Below are 22,145 nucleotides of genomic sequence, written 5' to 3'. Positions count from 1 at the left end.
TACACAGGAGAGGACTAGGGCAGCAGTGAAAAAGTGGAGAGGGTGGCTCGCATCGCTTTAAAGCTACGAGAGTACACCGCAAGCGTCAAGATCAGCGTGCCCTGCCATACTAAGCACCTACCGACGCAACTTTTCCCTTTCCTCCGGTGATCCTATCAGTCACATGGCGCACGTGAGAGAGAGTTAAGAGTTGGGCAAGTACTTGTGTCCTCTTCAGCCATTCCCCCTTGGCAACCTTCGTACCGGATACTGTGGCGCGATGCCATCTCCGGTGTGCAGGTTTCGTTGCTTTTTTCCCGTCACATGTGTACGCCTTTATGTGGTGTTAGGTTCTTTGTGCTTTTTTTTTGTTTTTGGTGGCGGTGTTTCTTCTACCATTGTTTCCTGTTGTCGTTGCCGTACGTGTTGGAAGATATCAGCACCATCTCCGTCTTGGAAGAAGCGCACACGCGGCACACAGGCACCAATGCGTGCCCGCGGGAGACTAAAAAGAACGCGAAGAGAGAACGAGAGAGGATGGGTGTGCGAGAAAGGACGTGGGGAGTGGCAAAAAGAAAAACCGCGCAAGAAAAGGGGAGGTCGAGACAACGAATGAACACGTAGTGGGAGCGAAGCGTCGGCACACATCTTCATCCATATTCCTTCTGCATAGCCCCCAATCCACCACACCCTTTTAGCCACGCGACGCGGTACAGCTCTTGCACACTCACATGTTCACTGTGTGCTGCCTCAGTCGCTGGACTGTGGCACACACTGCTGCATCGCTGCCGCAGGCGCACTATCGAAGGCAGCACTGCTGCCCCACTACTTCGATCGAGTTAGAATGCCACACAAGCTTTACGAAAACGTGGGAACGCGCACACCGGCACAGACACGAACTAGGACGAGTGTGACGAAGAAGGAAGCAAAGCAGGCGTGAAACAAACTCAGAGGTCTCTTGTCAGCACTTAAGAGGAGAAGCTATGAGGGAACGTTTGGAAAGAGAAAGAAGAACCGGGGAAGACTGCGCGATAAGCGGGACGACCAGCAGAGAGCTCGAGAAGCAAGGGCACTGGGCGCCTAGAAGAAAAATGAAAAAGGAACCGAAGTGCAAATCAAGATCGCAATGCAAAGCCAAAAAGGGAAAAGGAGTCCATCACGCACTCCACGACTGTCGCGCCGCTGGTACTGCGTGCATAAGTGACAACAGGTGCAGTCGAAGATGACGCCACCCGCACACCGATGAGTCTCATCATCGATTAATACATATAGAGTAGCACAGCACAAACAAAAAACGGCGCAGGGAAAGCTTCACAATCACAACAACGAGTAGATGCGCAAGTAGGAATGCTGAGAGAAAGGCGAGCACACACAGAGACAAAAAAAAGAAACACAGAGAGTCAGAGAGAGTAAGAAGGGTGATAGGCAATTCGCAGAGGTGTACGAAAAAAAAAACACGAAAGAAAAATCGTAGAAAGAGGCGAGAGAAGGCCAGAAGGAACGCGCAGCGACGGCGGCGGTAGGCACACTGGGAGAGGGGAGTAAAGGGGTGGCTCACAGAGAGCGCAGAAGAGGAATAGAAAACGGAGAGAGGGGAGAGAGTAGGTTGGTGAGGCACTGGCAACGCGGCAAAGACACGGGGAACAAGAGGCACTCATGGACAGAGACGGGTCACTTTAGGTCATTGTACCATTTGTGCCTCGGTGGCCGCTGACAGCGAAGTCCTCGAACGACGGAAAAGAGAGAAAGCAAGGCGAGGCAGAGCAAAGAGGCAAAGACACACATCATCACGGGTGCAAGAGCTTGTGCCTTGGTCACCTGCCGCGTTGGCGGCTCTGCCACTATCACCTGCGAGCGAGCGGCGAGAGCAGAGGCGCATGAGGAGATGGCACACAACACCCACACATTCACACCGTAGCTCCACGACCTTGGCAACGCGCACGTCCATCTCCATCCCTTACAGTGTCCCTGCTGCAGCGCATCTTTCCCACATTCAGCTCCAACCGCTACCTTTTCGAGAGAGATGCACGACGGCCCGCAGCAAGCACAAAGATGCGCACAGTGTCCCCCCTTCATCGGGGTGTGCTCATGCAGATATTCCCACGAAGGCCTCCAGCACACGGGCATCCGTAGCTCACTTCGGCAAACCGTTCTTTCGCTTCTTGCCGCTTGCCGTGTCGCTGCTGCTCTGCGCCTCAGACGTCATCTTGGGCTCCTCAGGCGATTTGGAGCTACTGGTGGGCGTGAAGCTCAAGGACACCGCGTCGGGCGCGATGAAGCGCGTGGTCGTCGGTGCCTCACCTTCGCGGAGGCTCCTGTGGGGGCTCTCACTATCGGCTCGCGACTGCGTCTCATTCAGCTCTTCGCTCTTCATGCTGGGCGGGCTGTAGTCCTCGCCCCTGTAGACCTTTTTCGGGTTTGTCGAGCCGATGATGCCGTTGGCCGTTTCCATCCACTTGTTGCTGGTCCCGCCGCAGAAGTTCGGTATGTCCTCCTTCCGCATCACCGGCAGCATCGCTTCCACCGCCTTGTTTGGAGCGCAGAAATTAATCTTTTTATTGGTGCGTTCGTCGATGAAGATCTTCAGCAGCTTCCAGGCAAAGCAGAAAAACATGGGGCAGTTCACTATAAAGACGCACCCTAGGTTCTCAGGGTAGTTGTCCTGCTCCACCGTCGCCAGCGTCTGCGCAAAGCCGATCATCGAACGCGACATGGCTTTTACGTTCAACAGATCCACAATGCAGCACACTCGCTTGGAGCGGTAGTTCGTGGCGCGCATGCGCGCAATGCCCATCTCGATAGCGCACGCGTGCCACCGCGCAATTACCGGTAGCGTGTACTTGCGCACAAACTCGGACGGTTGGCAGTGGCCAGCATTGCCGGGGCGTTCGCAGTAAATGAGGTTCTCGTCGTAATCGGTAGTGCCTGTGTAGCCGCACGGGTAATCCTCACGAATCGTCTGAGGGAAGTACTCGTCGACGCACGGCTGGAATCTCCCGCGCCACTGCAGGTGCCTCTCCAGCATCTCATAGACCTTTTCCATATCGAACTGTCGCGCAATGCAGAACTTCACCAGCTCAAAGTCGTGCCACGTCGCGACGCGCTCCCCAAAGCGCTCCCGTAGCATCGCCACCCGCTCGGTGTTGATCTCGGCGTAAACTTGGCCTACCTTCACAAGACGGCCCTTACGCGGCCCGCACTCAAAGTACTTGCGGCCGTTCCACGTGCCATTGCTGCGCAGCGGATTGTCACTCTCGTCGTCGTACTCGATACCGAAGAACTTGCCTGTTTCCTTGTTAGGCGAATTGTCCTTCTCGAGCTTCCCCATCCAACGTAGCGTGCCGCAGCAGCCCCAGTAATCCTGGACGCGCATGCCCACCTTCGCATCATCAAAGGTAAGATGAGTTGCCGCCATGGTGAGTGACACGTCCTTTGCGTGCGTGCTTGTGCACTTATTGTAAGTCAACGCCACTGCAATTAAAGGCAGAGCAGCGGTATGGAAAAAATGGGACAAGGGCGTCCCCAGTACGAGCACGACAGCTGCACTCTGGCGTAAGACACTCGCACACGCGCGCTAACCGAAAGAAAAGAAAATGGGAGGATTAGAACAAAAAGCATACCAATGCGAGCCGGGTACCTAAACCGGAGCCGGAGACGGACAAGAAAGATTCAACGCAGGGCCACCAACGACCGGATGGAGTTCCGATCGAGTCACGCTGAGGGAGAGGAGCGGAAAGCAAACGATGTCGTAGTTGCACGTCTATTCCCCTTTACCCTGCTGCTTCCGTGCGTGCGCCTCGATACCAAAGGAGGTCTGCTGGGGTACACACGGGGTGTGCAAGTGAAACCTGTATAAGCACCGCACACACACACGCACACAGGCAGACGCGCGCCGGAGGAGATGAGAGAAAAAAAAAATTGAAACAAAAAAGCACCGTAAAAAGGCTGGTGCGCACACACGCCTGGAGGAAAAGGTGCGGGATCGACGGATCAGCAGTGGATACACGGAGCGTCAGCGATAGAGAAAGAGTTAGAGAAGCTTCTTTGCTTCAGTCAAAGAAGAACGAAGCAAAAAAAAAAAACGATAGAGAGACCGTGTTTAAAGAAAGATGGTAAAAGTTGGCGTCCTGGTGCGCAAGGGAATGCAAAGTCGAAGCGAGACAAGGAGCGCAGAGAAAATGAGAGAGGACGGCGCACCTGCTTGTTGCTTCAGTGATGAAGTGACAAGAAAGAGATCTGCAGAGGCCACAACAACAGCGCTGTATACCCATCTAGGTGATTGAGTATGTATGTGTGGGGGTCGCATGGCAGAGAAAAACACAGGGAGGGAAAAGAGGAGAAAGCGATTAAAGTAAACAGATTCTCTTCTGAGGCATTGTTTGTGGCTGCGCCAACGAGCGGCATCGACAAGACGGGTGTGTAGAGGAAGTCACGCAAAATAGTGAGAGTCCGGTCGTCTACGGAAGCACATGAAACGAGTGGAATGGGACAACGTTGGCAGAGCGCTTTCTGCTCTACCGCACCATAAGCATGCGAAGACTCCGAGCCGCAGGCGACAAGACAACAGTGAGAAGCGCACCGACAAGAAAGGCTACAAAGCTGGCGGGCAGAGCTTGCTCTACACACGCCCGCGTAGCTTCGGCTCGTCTCGCGACGTCCGTCGCCTCCATCAGGTCTCCGTTGCGCATTTCATTTTGCTTTCACTCTGGTTCTGCGACCACATAAGGGTGGTTAGCGCACACACGTACATAGCCATGGGCACGGAAAAAAAAAAAAGATGAGAGAGCATGTGATGTGCTTGTGTGTGTGTGTGTGTGCTGCATGATCTTTGGAGAAGGGGGGGGGGTAAATTGCCGTTCTATTTGCTTCTTATGTTCCGCCTTTTTCTCACCTTCGCCGTGGAGACTGCGGGCCACAAAGCACCTCGCGTCCACCGGAGTGCCGGTTTCGGTGTTTTGTACGATACACTCTCTTGTGTGTCAAAAGGCAAGTCTTATCCCTTCCGCTTGAGAACTCAAAGAAAAGGCGGGGATGTGGCACAGAAAGAGGGGAAGGGAGAAAAGGAAATCAACGGACTCCGCCAACTGCACACAGTTGGTGCAAATGCGTGTCTGTGGAAGCCCAATGCGCAGCGCGCGCACTTTCGGCTACCTCCCCTCGAAACCCCAGGCACAGTGAAGTGGGCATCGGCACAGGAGGCAAAACAGGACGTAAAGAAGTGCGTCGGCGAAGGCGCCTGAACGATGATGATGATGACGCGACGTGACCACCACGAAGAAGGTCGCACACGTCAGGTAATAGGAAAAAGAGCGCATACAGGAAAAGAAACTAGTTTTGAGCGGAGCATAAATGACGCGCCATAGGCAGCAAGTAATAAAACAAAAGTTAAACAGAAAACACAGCAGAGAAAAAGAAAGAAAATGGGCAGGGCGTGGTGCTCCTCTCGCTTCCGCACTTTGCGCCGCCGCCCTCTCTCTTTGGTCATGTATAAGGAGAGAACAGAGAAGTGGAGCCAGAGCAGGGAGGAGGCGAAGAGGAAAGAGGCGTATCGAGCACGGCACACATACACACACGCATGCATACATCTGGAAGCACACACACATACAATTTAAACTAGGGAACAAAAGAAAAAGGTGCACATATCGACGCATACACGAACACACACACACACACGCATTCATTGGCGGGCAGAGAAATATGAGGTACAGGCGAAGAGAAAGATACTCGAATTGCGGTGAAGCAAAGTGAAAGAGCGTAAAAAGAGGGCATGCGAACGAAGAAGAGGTGGATGTAGAGACATGCACGTGCATCTTCTCCGTATGCATTACTCCACCACGCCTGAGACCTAGTGATGATAATCACCAGAAGCGGAGCTCGAGCGAAGTGGTGAACACCTTTTGCATTATTATTTTTTATCTCTCGTTTTCGAGGTAGAGCAGAGAAGTCAACTCTTGTTTATTTCGTATCATCTTTTTGGTTTTCGTCCACTCGAGTCCGTGTTTGTTTTCCCTTGTCGAATTCGGTGTTCTAGTCAACTGAATCGTTTCTCCAGCATCTCCTCAGCACCGGCAGCACATCCTCATAAGCACGGGCACAGACAAAGCCAGGAGGGAGAGCAAACACGATAAACCCAAAGGGAACAAGAGCGAGTACAAGAACGCACTAAAAGGCTTACACACACGCAAAGACGGCCGTTTTCTTCCTTCACCAACAACAACAAAAAAACAGTAACAAGGAAAATAGTCACTGCAAATTCGCGTGCGGCACACGCACACGCATAAACGTACGCACAAACATATACATTCAAGAGCACGACAGACATCATAAACGAGAAGGAAACAGAGAGCTAGAGATGCACACTAAACTCCTCATCAATCGTCACACGTGTGAAAAAACAGAAGGGCTTCAGAGAAAAAAAAAGCAAGAAACAGCGTGGCACGTGAGCAGAGAGAGCTGCAAGAGCATAGCCGTGACCAAGAAAGAGAGCGACATGGGCATAAGTTGAGAAAGACGCATCAGCGACAACAGCGAAGATGCCGATCAAGACATGGAACGATGTGCTCGCAGATGTGTGAGAACAGGTAAGACGGTAGAAAGGAGGGAGGCGTAGGTCTAAGTGTAGAGTCAGACTTTACAGCTCTTGACGTAGTAACGCAAAAAATAATCACAAGCCCTTCATTTGTGCTGGCTCGCATACAGATGCAGGAGCACGCAAAGTCGTCAAAGAAAGAGGCATGTCAAAACAGTACAGCCACGTGACGTGCGCATATGCAGAGGCTTACGTGCATGTGTACACGCCAGCGTGGGCGAGTGCCTATGCGGAAGGGTGTTTGTGTCAACTTACGCTAAACAAGCAACGCTGCCAAAGAGCGCGACCGTTTTAGAGTCCAAGTCCAGGGCTACACAAAACATAAAAAAAAAACAGAGAGGGAAGACACTAGCATAGAACAAGAACGCGCAAAAGCACTAAGAAAAAGGTTGTTGCCGGACGACCCAGGAATGAGGAAGGAGTGCATTCTTTCCAACCCTCTCTTCCTCGTCGAGAGGAAAGTGCTGTGCACAACAAGCCTCGTCGGACATGTGTAAGTTCGACCCCTGCAGCTGGGGTTTCCGCAACAGCCTCAATGCCTCTGTGGTTCACGCACAGCTGAGGAACAAAAAAAAAAAACGATCGAGAAACGGAAACCCCAAAGAAGCCAAAGCGAACAAGAAACAAAGGAAGAGAGATGGTGTGCTTTGGAAGCACGAACATGACGAAGCAAAAGAAGCGCAGGGAGGAACTAAAGGCATGCGCCCAGAGGGCGAGAGCGAGCCTCAAGCACGCAAGACGGTATAAGGAAAAGCAAAGGGAAAGGGAGAAGGGCACACACACACACACACATAGAGAGAGAGAGAGAGAGACGCAGTATATATACGGACATGTGAGCAGGCAACAACACGCAGAGGATGTGGGCCAAAAGGGAAAACACATGAAAAAGAGAGACGCAGAGGCGAACAAGAACGACAAAAAAAAAGTACAGAGCAGAAATAGGAAGAGCGAGAAGAAGGAGCACAAGGAAAATAAATTTTGAATTTGATGGAGAGAGCGAACAAGCGCCTCTTGTTGCAATCGCCCAAAAAAAAAAAGAAAAACGGAATCGATTCTTTTGCCTTTGCATGTGCGCTTCTCATCCCCGTCACCACCCCTCAGCAGGAAAAAAAAACACGCACAGATAAGCACGGCTAAGCGCTTGTGAGCACGTCGACCTCCCCTCCCCTCTAACTCCCCAAAATAAAAGAAGCTGCAAAGGCCTTTCAATTCAACTCCAAAATGTAGCGATTGCCGCAGCTGTCACCGAACACAACGCGGTTAGGTGGTCCGCTGTCCATACTGCTTACGGGGGATCTAAGAGAGAGCGACAGCATTTCTGATAGAGCGCTTGGCTGCACTTGTGCCGCGGTGCCAGTGAGTTGAGTCTGAATGTCGTCTGCGGAACGTCTTTTGTATGTGGCGACGAAGTCGAAGAGGTAGAGGCGCTTGTCGCTGGTAGCCGCCACCAAGACGAGGCCAAAGCGCGAGTCCATCAATCGCGCTGCAGTCCAGTACAACTCATGCGGAAAGGTGGTCCGCTTCACAGACGTCTCTGATGCTGTCAGGGCCCCGCCCCGTCGCCAGGGCGACTGAGCGTCGCAGAAGCTGACGTCGATTCGCTGTAGAACCTCCAGCGTCGCGCAGTTCCACACGAGCAGTGTCGCCTCCTCCGCCGTCATCACAATGTCCTGATGGGCGCGGGAGGCGTCTACAGACAGCACGGCACTTCGGTGCTGCCGGAAAACAGCAGCCGGTGCACTGAAGCTCTCGCAATCCCAGACGTACACGTTGCGCGCTGAGCCCCCAGCCAGAAGTACCTTGTCGCCGAGGGAGTAGGCAAGAGAACTGAGAGCGCCATTGAAGCCGGTGTCGGAGGGCACGAGTATGTTGACTATGGCGGAGGCGGACCAGGTCCAGATTCGACACAGCCCGTCGGCGCATGCCGTGGCCAGCTCGGTGCCTGATGAAGAAAAGCGACAGGCGTGCACGAACTGCGGGTGAGTCAAAGAGCGACGCTGCTTACACGACGGCAGATCCCACAAGATGGCGGTGCAGTCGCACGACGTAGTGGCCACCAGCGTGTCGTCTGGGCTCACTGCTCCGCCAAGAATCAGGTCATCGTGGCCCACAAGCCGGCCCACCTCCACGCCGAGCGCGATGTGGTACGCAGTCATGTGGCGGTCCTTCGTGGAGCAAGAAAGCAGGATGTCAGCCTGGGCCGCAAAGAGCACCAACTTCGCACGGTGAGCATGGCCACAATTGCATGGGTGTAGTGAGTAGCTCTGAAACCGACGCGCTTTGCTACAAGAAGACGTTGCGGAGCAAGACGACATACCCTGCGGGAAAGAGCGCGAGGACCGCCCACCAAGGTCGATAACTGAGGCACGGGCCAGAGATCCTTCAGAGAGGCACAGCGGAGCCTGTAGATCGAAGTGAGTACTCGGGGGATTCGAGTGGACGGCACTACAGCTCGTCGTCAACGAGCTCAGCGGAGTCTCGGAAACGGAAGTTGCGAAGCACTCGATCAAGCTTTTGTCGCTGGCAGACACCACGCAGCGAGACAACTCGTCCACCATGGCCACATGATGTGTGCCGAAGTCCGTGAGGTAGTCGTGGCGAGGCATTCGATGGAAGCCCCGGTGCGCCTGGCGCGCGCCAGCGGCAGCGGTGTGGTGCCACTCCTGCATGCGGCAACGTCGCATTTTCCGCTGAAGAACCCCATTCATGTCAAAGTGAAACTTGTCGTTCAAACCTCTGTCAGCGGCCTTACTGTGCTGGCGTCGATCCATGCGCTCAAAAGACCCGTGTGTCGAACTACGAACCGAACTTTCGGCACCGCCACTGTACGAGTGAGTCCGCACCGCCACGCCGTGGTAGGCGCGTCGGTCATGAACGTGAGAAGACGATCCGCACCCCATCAAGAACGGAGAGCTTGTGGCGTTCACTGAACCGGCGTCGCCTTCTCCTATAGCGTAGGATGCACACAATCAACACCCCAGCGCTGGCAGGTGTGCAAGCTTCCTTTTTTTTTGCCTCCCTGCGCAGTTGCACGGTTTGTCGCTCGAGGGCAAACCGGCGAGACAGAATAAACAAGAAACAGTTACGCTAAAAGGGGGAGTAGTGGGTCTGCTACCCACACATATGCCTGTAAAACTGCGCACAGCACACGAACGCCCAACATATCAGAGCCGAAAGCCTACGCCCACGAATTGGCAGTGCCGCAAGAGAAGGACCGGTCTACACGACTTTTCGATTTTTGCTCGCTTTATTTTCCTCAGCAAGGGAGAGTAGGGCACCGACAAAGAGACGCACACAGAGGGAAGCACAACTGCGAGGGAGAAACGAAGAGAAAAGGGGGAGAAAAAGAATACCACAAATGGCAAAAAAAAAACTCTCAGGAAACACGAACAAGACGTATCGCTGGCCTGTGTGTGTGCGCGCGTTTGTGTGTAGGACTTTGCCCTATATGTGGCTGCAGAAAGAGGAAAAAGAAAAGGTAGACAACGGAGCTAGGAAGAGGAGAAGGACCTCGCTTTCTTGTTTGCTTTTTCCTTTTTGTCGAGGCGGGAGATGGTGAATTAGAATCGGCTTTGAAAGTGCTGCTTCTCGCTCTTTAGGTGCACGGGTGTGCCTTTTCTCGCTTATATATATATATATATATTACTTCGGGGGGAGGGTAATTTCAACAGGGAACAAAAAGAAAGGCAAGAAGAAAAAAGAGGATGAGGAGCACGTGTAAGCGGCGCAACAGCACAAAACGCGTACGCACACGGTGGAGAAACATTTACCAGACAAGAACGCCCTCACAAAAAACACAGCGAAACAGAGGGGAGGAAACGCCGAAGAAGCCAACAGAAAAAAGGGAAGCATATATTTCCATATAGATATATGAGCGGAACTATGCTGCTTTGTTTAATTTCGCTGCTGTTCTGTGAGCAGGAGAAACAGGAAAGAAGTGAGACAACTTGCCGACGGTGGGTTTCAGCCTCGCGACGAACAATCGTGACAGTGACAGAATGCAGCAACACGAAAGCAGAAAGAGTGAGAAGGCAAAGAAAACGCACACACAGGCGAGAGAGCGTCAGACACGTGAAAGCGAATTAGCCAGAGAGAGAGAGAGCAACCAAAAATAAACAAAAGAAAATGAAAAACACACAAACACGTGTGTACCGTGTGCAGTTGCGGCCTAAAGCATTCGTCTCTTCGAGCACTTCCTGAGGAGCTTCTGTCGTTCGCAGCAGCAGGAATCAAGGGTTGAACTCACAAAAAAAGAAAACAGCGAGAGCGAAAGGGTGTGTGTGGGGGGTGGGAGGGGGGAAGGGAGGACGGAAACCCAGAAACAAAGAAAGGGCACACCGACGAGGAGAGCGAGGAGGGGGGTCACAAAAGAAAGGCGATAAAAAGAGAGCACCACACTGCGAGCCACGGAAGAAGGAAAATGAGCGGCCGGGTTGAGAGCAGCCTCAACACAGCAAAACGGTGGAGATCGAAGAAGGCGCTGAAAGGCAGAGCCAGGCAGGTTTTTCTTTATTTTTTTTGAGTTGTCGCTCGGGCGAGGAAATCACGAAACGCGCAGTCCCCAAATGTTGAGAACACGTAAAAAGTGAAGTAAGACAAAAAGAAGGAAAGAGGGAAGAATGCGCCGCAAAAAAAAAATGATGGCGGTGTTCACAGATCAAGGCAGCGCAGAGCGAACAAGCCGTGTGCAGCTGACACTGAACTGTGTCCTATTTTCTGTCTCGTTGAAATCCGGAACCCTTCGTTCGCCCGCTTCAGGCCGGCACGCACCTAGATAAGCAGATGCGCTTGCCGTCTCCGTATCTCTCTTTGTGAGTGTATTGATAGCCTTCTCTTTCCGCTTTCCGGCTTTTCTGTTGGAGTTGTTGTCTTGGAGGGAAAGAGGGGGAGGGGGCAGTTTCGCCTTGGAAAAGCGGGGTGCGGAAGCAGTGTGGAAAGGGGCGCGGCACAAAAAAAAAGTAGTTTGCACGGCCACGCTTAGGGCAACTGTAGATTATTCGCGGCTCAAAACGTTGACGCGAGCGCCGCAATCATTTGTGTGTATGAGTGTGGCGCCACAGCCGTCACACGTACAAGTCCAAATACGTATCAGCAGGTGAAGATACCCAAGAGAAAAAAAAGAAAGCAGCGAGGCAGATAAAGCAAGAGAAGAAGGGCATGAGAGGTCCTGCACTACTGTCGTTGTCCTGCGTGTGTGTTTGGGCTTGTATGGGTGGTTGACGGTGTGAAAGGATTGCTCGGCGTGCAGGCCAGTAGGGAAAACGTGATTGGCGCTCGTGGAGGGGTCCCCACATCAGCACGCCGCCCGTCCACACCATAACTCGTTTTGAGCTATCGACTGGCTCACTCACTCACGTCGTGGGGTCATGCGCCGTCTACCGCACGAAGGTGCTTCCCCATCCAAATTCTCACCTTTGCCCACAGTTGAGGCCGCTGCCTCAGAATGCCATGCGAAAGTATGCAGCCACATGCCTCTGTCAGCGTGCATGTGACACGGCATTCCATGCTATGTTGTTTGCCTGCTTTCCTCGTTTTGTTTTGTGGCTCCCATCAAGTATCAAGGCTTGCGGTACGGGTTTTTGTTTTGTGTTTTTTTTTTCATCTTCGTTAGTTAAGTTCGGGTTACTGGAGACGCAGAACGGAGAATATAAAAAAATGATCTGTAAAGCGCCAACGTCTCTACGTGGTGAGAACATGTCGGGGAGATACGCACACAGTTGTCAACTAGCGCGTCACCCCTAGCTACCGACAAGCACATACACATACGGACGTGCGCAGGCGGAGTGCTTCGCCATTACGTTCACCATGCGTTCCCCCACGGCATTAAAGCGCTTCTTTTCTTTCTCAAGAAAAGGGAGCCAACGAGAGAGAGAAGCTACTGTGAAGAGGTGTGCGTGCGCCACTATCTAGGCGCATGCACGGACACAACGGCAAAATATAAAGTCAACACGAGCCATCGGCAGCACAAAAACGGAAACAAAGGTAACTTCAGTGAATCAAGAAGCGTTTCTGTGCGCTATTCTACAAGACACGAGAAGGAGGCACGAAAAAGCCGTAGAGTATCTGTGAATGTGCCCCCGGCGGGCCTCTCAGTGGTAAGGGGTGGGGATGGAGCACCCTAGTCCGAAAGCTTGAACGGCTTGCGCCCAAGATCGTTGTTGCGTTCATCCATTCGCATTTGGGCCTTGTACTGCTGCATCGGCCGATATTCCTTAAACTGCATGCTGAAGTCGCCCTGGCCCTTCGTCAGTCGTCGCAGGTCGGAAATAAAGCCGAACATGGTGTCCAGGGCTGTCTCCCCGCGGATCACTGCATCAGGGCCGTCTACAGCGGTCTCGGTCACCACGCCCTCTCGCTTCGAGAACTCGGTCGCCACATCAGTCATGTTCGCCGCAGGCACTGTCATCTCCACATCCATGAACGGCTCCACAAGCGTCGGCTTCAGCTTCGGTAGCAAGGTTTCCCACAGCTCCTGGGTCGCGTTCTTGAAGGCCTGATCGTTCGAGTCCACCTCGTGCATGGCGCCACCATTCAAGTGAAAGTGCACGCCCCAGACAGGGGCGTGCATCAGCTCGCCCTTGACAAAAATTTTTCGCTCCAGGTGCTTCACCACCGTCTTCTGCAGCGACTCGCGGATGTCACCGTTGGAGCATCGTGTCGTCGCTTTGTTCTTGACCCCCTTCTCGACCGACATATCGATCGGCAGCGGCTCGACAAAGCCCTTCAGGTGCGCCCACTGACCCGCACCGCCGCTTTGCCGCTTGAAGACAAAGTCGAAATCCTGCCGCTCCGTGATAATCTCGCGGTAGTTGACCGTTGGCTTGCCGAGTTCCACGTGCAGTCCATACTCCCGCTTCAGCCGCTCCACGTAAATATCGAGGTGCAGCTCACCCATGCCCTCCACAATGTCCTCGTTCGTCTCCGAGTTGCGGTAGTACACAAAGGTGGGGTCTTCTCGCATGAAGGCGAGCATACGCTCCCGCACCCTGGACTGCTCCTTATCATCCTTCGTCTTGAGTGAGGCAGAGATGACGCGCGGCGGGACGTACATGTCCTCGCACGAGAAGAGCTGCGAGCCAGACTGCGGTCCGGACTTCATGAGGGTATCACCCGAGGACGCGTCCACCTCACCCTGAATGGCACAGATGTCGCCAGCGCGCACCTCGTCCACAACCTCGGCGCTGTCCGCGTGCATGCGCACAAGCTTCGGCGGCAAGAAGTTCTTGCCGGTGCGGATATTCATCAGGTGTTCCTTGCGCATCTTCCCTTGGTACACCCGCACGTAATTGGACAGCCCCGACTTCTTTGTCTCCTCGATCTTGAAAACGAGGGCCACCAGCGGCTTCTCGTCATCCGTCATCAGTTCCACCTCGCCTTCCTTCACGTTCGACACGTTTCCATCCTCGTCCTTCACACGCCTCACCTGATAGCCGGAGTTGTGGCGCTCCACTGGCGACGGCAGGTAGCGCTCCACCGCGTCCAGGAGCAGCTGCACGCCCTTGTTCCGGTACGCCGAGCCGACCATCACGGGCACAAACTTGTTGGCTATGGTAGCGCGGCGAATGGCAGCGTGGATCTGCTCGACTGTCGGCTCCTGGTCATTAAGAAAGATGAACTCCATCTCCTCGTCGCACTCTGCTAGGCGGCTCACGAGCTCCTTGCGTGCGGCAGCCACGTCCTCCTTGATGTAGCTCGGCACCGGTTCGTAGCGGATGGCCTCACCGAAAGGGCCATCAAAGTAGACCGCCTTCTCCTCGATGAGGTCGACGACGCCTTCGAAGTCCTGTGCAGTGCCCATGTTCAGCTGGATGAAGACGGCGTTGATGCCCAGACGCTCCTGCGCTTGCTTTACTGCCCGCTGTGGGTTCGCGTTGTCGCGATCGAGCTTGTTTATGAAGCAGATGCGCGGTACACCGTAACGCTTCATCTGGCGATCTACCGTCAGCGTCTGACTCTGCACACCGCCAACCGCGCACATGAGCAAGATAGCACCGTCCAGCACGCGAAGGGCGCGCTCCACTTCGATGGTGAAGTCGACGTGGCCGGGCGTGTCGATTATATTGATGGTGCTGTTCTTCCAGCGACACTGCGTCGCGGCGGAGCGAATAGTGATGCCACGCTCTTTCTCAAGCTCCATGGAGTCCATTGTGGCGCCGACCTCGGTGCCGCCCTTCACCTCGTGGATCTTTCCGATGCGACCAGAGTAGAAGAGAATGCGCTCACTCAGCGTCGTTTTGCCGCTATCAATGTGGGCGCTGATACCAATGTTGCGCATGTGCCTCACATTCGAGAGGAAGGCTGGCGTTGCGAGCAGCGGGACGCTGCTGCGCAGCATGTAGGCCAAGCCGCTTCTGCGCATTGTCGTGCCACGGAAAGGGGCAGAATTAGAGAACAAAAAGCCCTTGCGCGCTCTCCTGCGAAAGGGCGCGGAGAAGAGCCGTAGGTGAGAAAAAAGCAAATACGCTGCATATGGAGTTCCGATAATGGAGTGCGGGCGACACGACCCGGAACGGGAGAGCAACCACGAAACATGCGTATCGAAGCGAAAAAGACAGCCAATGCGGGAGGAGTTCATCGAATAAGTGGAGCAACATGAATGGAAAGCTGCCGGGTGTCGTCGTGCGTTGTACTGCTTCATCTCAGTGTCGTTAGAATGCTTTTCTGAGAGGAAGTACAGTCTTTTCTCGGTGCGCACAGGGCAGCGCTAGATGTTCTGTTTGTTTTCGTACCTCCAACGCAGCCCATTGTCTCCGCAGAGTTGTGCTTCCTACACACTTGAACCGCCTGTCGTTGTGGCACAGTCATCCTTGTTTTGTATTTTTCTTTCGTTTTGTTGATGCACCCTGAGCAGTGCCGTTCTAAACTACATGTACATGTCACTCACGAAACATCCGCATCACGAAACACACGACGAGTCCAAGGTTCGTCACCAGAAGCTTCGCAGTCAAGAACGAGAAGATAAAAAAAGGAGGGCCAAGACGTACGGTACATACTCTGCAACAACACATTCGCGCCAGCCCCGCACGTCAAAAAAGAGGGGCATCAAAAGCAACAACCTTTACAAAGCAGTCGGCGGAGACACGGAGCGGGAAGTATGCCCTGTACCGCCACCCGCGCGTCACACAAAAAAAGGGCAAAAAAAAATCGCCATGGCAGAACGAGAAACTGCAGTCCGATTTGGCGTGCGAAGGTTGGACAGCTCCGCCACCCATCGGCGTACCCGGCATTACTGCTTGATGCGCTTCAACTGGTCGTTCAACCGGACATACTCCTCTCGCAGGTGCTGAATGTCAACGGCGGAGTTCGCCTCAGCAAGTTGGGTGCCTGCCTTCAGCTGCTTCTCTTTTAGGGTCGCCTCCAGCTGCGCAATCGTATGGTCCTTCTTCTCGTTATCTTCCCTCAGGCGGCTAGCCATAACCTCCTGATCTTCACCTGGCGCAGGAAGCGTCTCCAGTTCTGACATTAACTGGCGCTCCTTTGCGATCAGGTGTTGGGTTTCTTCGGCTAGTGACTCCCTCTTCTTTCTGAACATTTGGATATCCTCGATAGATGCAGCATGCTGCTCGTTGTTTTGACGACGGAGCTCGTGTTGACTGTTGACGCTCCGGGTGGCACGCTTCACCTCTTTGCTCTGATTGGCAAGAATGCGTCGGAGGCCAGCAATTTCGTTCAGGAGGTACGCACGGCGGTTGTCTAGACGAGTGTACTCGTGCTGCAGGTCGGTAACATTGATCATCTGCAGCTCCTTCAGCTGGCTCTCCAGTCCTGCAATTTCATCCTGGAGCGCGCTGTTCCGGCTCCGCATCCTATCGTTGGCGCTAGTGTCCACAGCCCCCTCAAAGCGAGACTCATACTCCGCCGCCCGCCTCTGCTTCTCCTCCTCCCACTCCATCCGTGCAAGCCTCTTCCGGAGACTGTAGTTTTCTTCTGCCACCTTCACGGCAGCGTCGCGATCATAGCTGGTCGCCGCCATATTGGAACTGATGGCCGACAGAAAAATGCAAGGGCAGCAGCTAAAATATGCGTGCAAAACCACGAGTTGCGACACAGCTGTGGTGAAACGACAGGTGGAAGAGAAAAGGGGAGTAATACGAAATGTATATTTGCAAAGCATTGAGTGTGGAGGTCCAAGTAGCGCGTCGTCGGATTTCATTCTTTTTTAGTGCTGCCTTCGTCTCTCATAGAGACGTTGCAGCTGTCAATGCCTGTGTGAAAACTCCCACTCCCTCCCCAGCATGCACGTCCAGGCCGGCCCATGCCTTTATGAAAAAGGAGCTGAAGTCTCTACTCGAAGGCATAAAGCAGCGAAAGAGGACACATGTTCTAGGAGAAACCCGATCTGTATGTAGAGTTGCTGCATATTAGGCATCTTTTTGCGAAAGTTCATAGTACAACTAAGGGCCGAAGATCTGAGCTAGAACGAAAAAAAAAGACACGACCAAATCTGTTTCGCAACTGAAAAAGGGCCAGATAGTGGAAAAGACAGGGGCACGGTGGTAATGTCGTTGTGGAAGAGCGAGAGAAAAAGTGTATGTATGCATGTGTAGGAGAAAGATCTAAAGGGTGGAGAGTCAAAACAGGAAAAACTGAAAGCGTCAAGTCTAAGTAAGAGTCAAGAAAAGCAAGTAGGAGCCTCCTCAGCAAAGCACCCTCAGAGAAACAAATCCTCCATAGTCCGACGCGTCAGCAGACTGTATTCAGTCATGCCCTTTTCACTCTACCAGCGAAGGTCGCTGAACCACGGGTGCTGGAGGGCCTCCTTGGCTGATATGCGCTCCCGCGGATCGTACTTGAGCATCTTGGAGAGAAGATCAATAGCGTCCGGATGAAGTTCTGGTAGTACCTGCCCCAGTCGCTTTGCCGTCCACTTGGGAAATACGTCGCGGTAGTCGGGCAGCCGCGACACACCAGGCCAGGACCCCTCGGTGTCCGTCGGCGTCCCCAGCACTTGAAAAATTTCAAACAACTGCCCAATTTCGCTATCGCCGCGGAAAAGAACCTTTCGGCGCGCTAGCTCGGCGAAAATGCAGCCGACACTCCACATATCCACGGCAGGAGTGTAGTGCTTCTCACCGAGGAGGATCTCGGGGGCACGGTACCACAGCGTAACCACCTCGTGCGTGTAGGTGTGCATGGGCACTTGGAACGCGCGGGCGAGGCCGAAATCAGCCAATTTAAGGACGTTCCCTGATGTCAGGAGGATGTTGGCTGGCTTCAGATCACGGTGGATGATGCGATGGCGGTGGCAAAAGTAAAGGCCGTCTAAAAGCTGATAAATAAGCCGCTTCAGATCCATCCCAGAGTAGCCACCCTCTTGCTTTTCAATCGCCTTTTTCAGGTCCGCCTCCACATACTCGAAGACAAGGTAGAGCTTCCCGTCCGAGCAAATGACATCAAGCAAGTTCACAATGTTAGGGTGGTCGAACTCTTGTAGAATCGACACCTCGCGCAGCGCAGTTTGTGGAATGCCCTCCTCAGTGCGATCAAGTCGCACTTTCTTGAGAGCAACGTACTGCCCAGTGATTTTGTCGACCGCGCGATACACAACGCCGTACGTTCCCTCTCCCAAAACATCCAAGCGATTGTACCGGTCAAGGCTGTCACGGGTCCCAGCGTCGCCGCTGCGGGCGGTAGCACGGCCAAACGAAGACATTTGTAATGCTTCAGGGACAGAGTTTGTTCAAAGCAAAGGCTCCGCAACTTTCAAAAGAAAGTAGAGGATTCCTTCGTCGCCTTTCCTCAAACAACAAAAGAGCAGGCGCCGGAAACTAGTGCTTTCGGCACCTGTGTGCGTGTATGTTGTAGCGCGGAGAAAGGGTCGGAAAAGTGCAACAGCAGAAGCACTCAAGGGCGAAAGAAAAAGGTATTTGTGTGAGTGTGTGTATGTTTTTTTTTTCAGGCTACCTCTTTTCCGACAAGTTCTAGGTCGTGAGTCGATAAAGCTTCACACTCAGCAAATGCGCGCCTTCACTATGAAGCGTTGTGACTTCTGAGCGAAAGAGCACAAAAACAGGAACAAAAGAGAAAGAAAATGCAAAAAAAAAAGAGGAGAGTAGCTGATTTTCATTTAGAAGTATCTGAGAGCATGCACTTATTCGCTTCTTGTGCTTGCAGTTTAACTCAAGCAAAACGGCATCCTCTGCCTTTACTGTCACGTGCACGAGTAGCACCCCTGCCGAATTGCTGCTGCCAGTTGAATCCAATGTCTCTTCGACTAGCGTTTGGGTTGATAGAGTATCCTCTGTACCGTAAACTCACTAAAATCGGCCCACCAGCACCAAGAAACGCACTCTTACCTCGTAAAGCACAAGGGCTTTCCCTTGTCACGATCAGCTCTCAAGATCGAAAACACGAGTAAGAACAGCGAAAAAAAAAAAGCAAGTCGAGGGAAAGCACATTAAATCATGCACCAAGAAGCCGCTCCAATGCGAACTGAACATTGCCCTGGGCCTGCTGAAGAGCAGCAATGTTCGCTTCCTCATTGGGAAAACCCATATCTCGCAGCAGCTGCAGTTGCTCGCGATAAACCTCTCGTGGATTGCCTTGTGGAACAGGAGGTGCAAACATTGCAGGGTTGAACCCACCTCCTACGGCTGGAGTCGAAGGAGCCTGCGAAGTTGCCAGTGGCGCACCGCCCGTACCTCCTAAGCTTCCCATCATTGCCATTGCCTGCTGCATCATGTACGGATTTCGCATCATTTCAATAATAGCTTGCTGTTGGTCCTGCTGCAGGCCCGCCAGCTGGGGAGAGTTTTGAATAATGTACTGCATAAACTGGGGGTTGCTGAGTGCCTGTTGCATCATTTGCTGCATCATTGGATTCTGCATCAGTTCCATAGCTTGCTGTGGTGTGGGATTGACAGCTCCCCCCATTCCACCTCCCATGCCCATTCCCATCCCCATGCCTGCAAAAGGGTTCCCTGCTGCCGGGAACCCAGCAGCACCGGGAACAGGCTGCTGTGTTTGCGGTGCACCAAAGTTGCTCATCAGAGCTGCATATGGATTTGCAGCAGTCTGCGCCGGTACAGGTTGGGCGGGTGTGGTAGTGGACGGCTGTACGTTCGGCGATGAAGTAGGATCGCTGGCAGCCAGGGTGCTTGAAGCATTCGTCGATGAGGCAGACGCCCCACTCTTCTTGCTCCGCACGACGTGTATAACGCTGCCGTCCTCCATGCCGATTGCCGAAAGCACAGCATCATCTTTCAACACCTTGCCTCGCATAATGATGCGCTGCTCACTGGCTGGGATTTCTAGCATTTCCGCTATTTGCTTTTTAAACTCTGCAACTGTGACGCTGAAATCCGGCACCTCAACCGTATGTTGACTGCCATTCGCAAGTTTAATAGTGACTGCCATTGCTTTTTCGTCCTTTTTTTCGTGATAATGTTGTTTTTCCTCGTGAATAATTGAGTAGTAAATAGTGTTTTTTTTTTTTTGTTCTATGCCGAAAATCAGTAGTTCGCTCTTGCGGATAAAAAGGCGGAAATTGGAAAAAGAGGCATACACAAAAGTTGAAACTTGACGATTAGCAGATGAGACGTTTTGTCTTATACTGTGGACAAGAATAAATCCCATAGTGTGCACCACCATAACTGCAGGCTCACAACAATCCAACTGCGGCAATGGGTTTTTGATCCTGCGTATCCTTTTCTAGATCTCGCACCAGCTGCAGACTCAGAACATCATCCGTGGGAGTGTGAGGACTCTGCCGCAACACCAGATCTTATTGGTGTACAGCAGGCGAAACACCTGTTCGCTCTTACACTTAGAGTCACTTCAAGTTTTCTTTCGCAGCTCGCGTAAAGAAAATGTGAAGCACATACACCAAAGTATGCAGATGTACTTTGTAGGTAGACACACAGCGACACGGATTGTACTCTGCGTACTTTTCCGCTTTTTTTTGCATAATTCACTCTTGGTTTGTAAGAAGATAGCGGTGAGTCGCTTCATCTAACTGTCTCCCTCACAAGAGCGCTTGACAAGCAGACAGCAAAAAAAAAAGACGAAAGAAGCAACAACAAAAAAAAGAAAACGTAATTGAGCTGCAAAATCAGATGCTCACTTCGATCATTGCAGAACTTTGAGTACATTATTATAGTAGAAGGCATGCATGTACCGTATATCATCTGATGTGACAAGCTTCTCGTCTCCGTTCACCCGGTGTGAGCAAAACATGACCCTTTCATATATTCGAAGAAAACGCTCTGACTGCTCACCTGGAAGAGCGCCTGTGACACAGGCAAGACAGCAGCGCATGGACATCAATTCCGCGCATCTTCCGTACGACTTAGAAAGTATTGAGCGTACTTTGCTAAGCATCTCAACACAGTCTTGCTTTGCGTCGCGCGAATCCGAGACGACGGCGGGAACCACTCTTGAGTACTGAGGAGGGTGGCGGATACGAAACTCATGTGTCTTCAGCCCATTTTCCAAAATGGTTCGCGCACGGTTTCCTTCTGGTTTACCAAGAATATATGCACCGTCAAAACGCGTTTCGCGTTGAACTCTGAGAAGCATTGCATGACGGGAGGTGCTTCTGTAAAGAAGATCCAGCAAAACAATGATCACGAGGCCAACAGCAGTTGCCAAAGAAACCACTGTTTCAGCGTACGTAAGCTTGATCCGGTCATCCACCTTGCTGCTGTTGTCCGACTGACTGCTGCTCTCAGAAGAGCTTGCTGAGAAGTCAAAGAAGCTCATTCTGCAGCACCCAGCACCATGCAGGCGAATTCAGCCCTTTTTCTTACCTCGTAGTGGCTTTTTGCTAGACATTTTGTGCGCAAGAACATTTCACCCAAAGTCACAAAGGTAAGACGAGAAAGAAGCAGGGGAGTTGAAACGTCGCTGGGAAGTAGATGAGCGGAAGCGGCATGCACTGCAACTACTTTTGCTCCGTTGAAATTCAACGTGAAGTCCTCTGTGGAAGTAAGATCAGTGATTCTGATGCTTTTAAGCGCTTTAGAGGGCGTAGCCTCTTATGCGTGGGCTTTCGTTGTTTGTCAGAAAAGCGCTACCCATTCTCGCACGTGATGGGGCGAGAATGGGGAAGGGATGGGCTGCCCAAGGGCAGAAAAGCAGAGCCCGCGCTGTGTAAGCACAAGGAAGCCTGTTTGCTGCAAGCTCACTGGGGTATTGTCTCTTTTCGCGGAGTTCTCGGTATCAAACCCTCACCCAAATCACTCCCCCTCGACTTTGCGCGGTGCGACCTTGCACGATCTGTCATCCCCCCTCTCGGGCCCTTTGTCCCCCCCTCCTAAGGCGGCTGCATGCGTCTGTTTCTGTTGTTAGGGGCCGTATTGGAATTGCTTTACCATTACGCTGATCGCTTTTTCCCCTTCGCCGCGACACAAATAGGGGGCCCTTTTGCCTTTAGATAGTCCTCGTTTGACCTGACTTGCTACTCCTCTATCAACTTTGCTGCGGTTTCACGTGATCTAGAATGGAGCCACGAGGGTTCAGCTTGCAAACGGTGGTGCGGAATGATCTGCGGAGGCTCTCACCCTCAAAAGAAAAAAAAATCTGACCAAGAGGATTCTGCAACGCGCACATGACTCTTCCAGAGCACGCATAGCAGAAT

The 22,145-nt window shown here is 52.7% G+C and overlaps 7 protein-coding genes across 7 annotated transcripts; all 7 read right to left on the bottom strand.

Moving 5' to 3' along the window:
* Positions 1–2,113: 2,113 nt before the first annotated feature.
* LDBPK_360640 (sec14, cytosolic factor) lies at positions 2,114–3,394 on the bottom strand (the record flags this gene model as incomplete). The annotated part of the gene is made up of 1 exon (XM_003865132.1): positions 2,114–3,394. The coding sequence occupies one exon, from the start codon at positions 3,392–3,394 to the stop codon at positions 2,114–2,116; it is 1,281 nt and encodes a 426-aa protein (XP_003865180.1).
* A 4,379-nt stretch (positions 3,395–7,773) lies between these two features.
* LDBPK_360630 (hypothetical protein, unknown function) lies at positions 7,774–9,252 on the bottom strand (the record flags this gene model as incomplete). The annotated part of the gene is made up of 1 exon (XM_003865131.1): positions 7,774–9,252. The coding sequence occupies one exon, from the start codon at positions 9,250–9,252 to the stop codon at positions 7,774–7,776; it is 1,479 nt and encodes a 492-aa protein (XP_003865179.1).
* A 3,434-nt stretch (positions 9,253–12,686) lies between these two features.
* Positions 12,687–14,927, bottom strand: LDBPK_360620 (Mitochondrial elongation factor G, putative; the record flags this gene model as incomplete). Its single annotated transcript, XM_003865130.1, has 1 exon — positions 12,687–14,927. The coding sequence occupies one exon, from the start codon at positions 14,925–14,927 to the stop codon at positions 12,687–12,689; it is 2,241 nt and encodes a 746-aa protein (XP_003865178.1).
* Positions 14,928–15,794: 867 nt separating this feature from the next.
* LDBPK_360610 (hypothetical protein, conserved) lies at positions 15,795–16,721 on the bottom strand (the record flags this gene model as incomplete). The annotated part of the gene is made up of 1 exon (XM_003865129.1): positions 15,795–16,721. The coding sequence occupies one exon, from the start codon at positions 16,719–16,721 to the stop codon at positions 15,795–15,797; it is 927 nt and encodes a 308-aa protein (XP_003865177.1).
* A 564-nt stretch (positions 16,722–17,285) lies between these two features.
* LDBPK_360600 (cell division related protein kinase 2) lies at positions 17,286–18,221 on the bottom strand (the record flags this gene model as incomplete). Its single annotated transcript, XM_003865128.1, has 1 exon — positions 17,286–18,221. The coding sequence occupies one exon, from the start codon at positions 18,219–18,221 to the stop codon at positions 17,286–17,288; it is 936 nt and encodes a 311-aa protein (XP_003865176.1).
* A 749-nt stretch (positions 18,222–18,970) lies between these two features.
* Positions 18,971–19,924, bottom strand: LDBPK_360590 (ubiquitin-like protein, putative; the record flags this gene model as incomplete). The annotated part of the gene is made up of 1 exon (XM_003865127.1): positions 18,971–19,924. The coding sequence occupies one exon, from the start codon at positions 19,922–19,924 to the stop codon at positions 18,971–18,973; it is 954 nt and encodes a 317-aa protein (XP_003865175.1).
* Positions 19,925–20,635: 711 nt separating this feature from the next.
* Positions 20,636–21,268, bottom strand: LDBPK_360580 (hypothetical protein, conserved; the record flags this gene model as incomplete). Its single annotated transcript, XM_003865126.1, has 1 exon — positions 20,636–21,268. One exon carries the CDS (start codon positions 21,266–21,268, stop codon positions 20,636–20,638), a length of 633 nt encoding a protein of 210 aa, XP_003865174.1.
* Positions 21,269–22,145: the final 877 nt, after the last annotated feature.

Source organism: Leishmania donovani, chromosome 36 (assembly GCF_000227135.1).
Source record: "Leishmania donovani BPK282A1 complete genome, chromosome 36".
Lineage (NCBI taxonomy): Eukaryota > Euglenozoa > Kinetoplastea > Trypanosomatida > Trypanosomatidae > Leishmania > Leishmania donovani.
The sequence above is the reverse complement of the archived record's forward strand: the minus strand, read 5'-3'. Positions and strand labels throughout refer to the sequence as shown.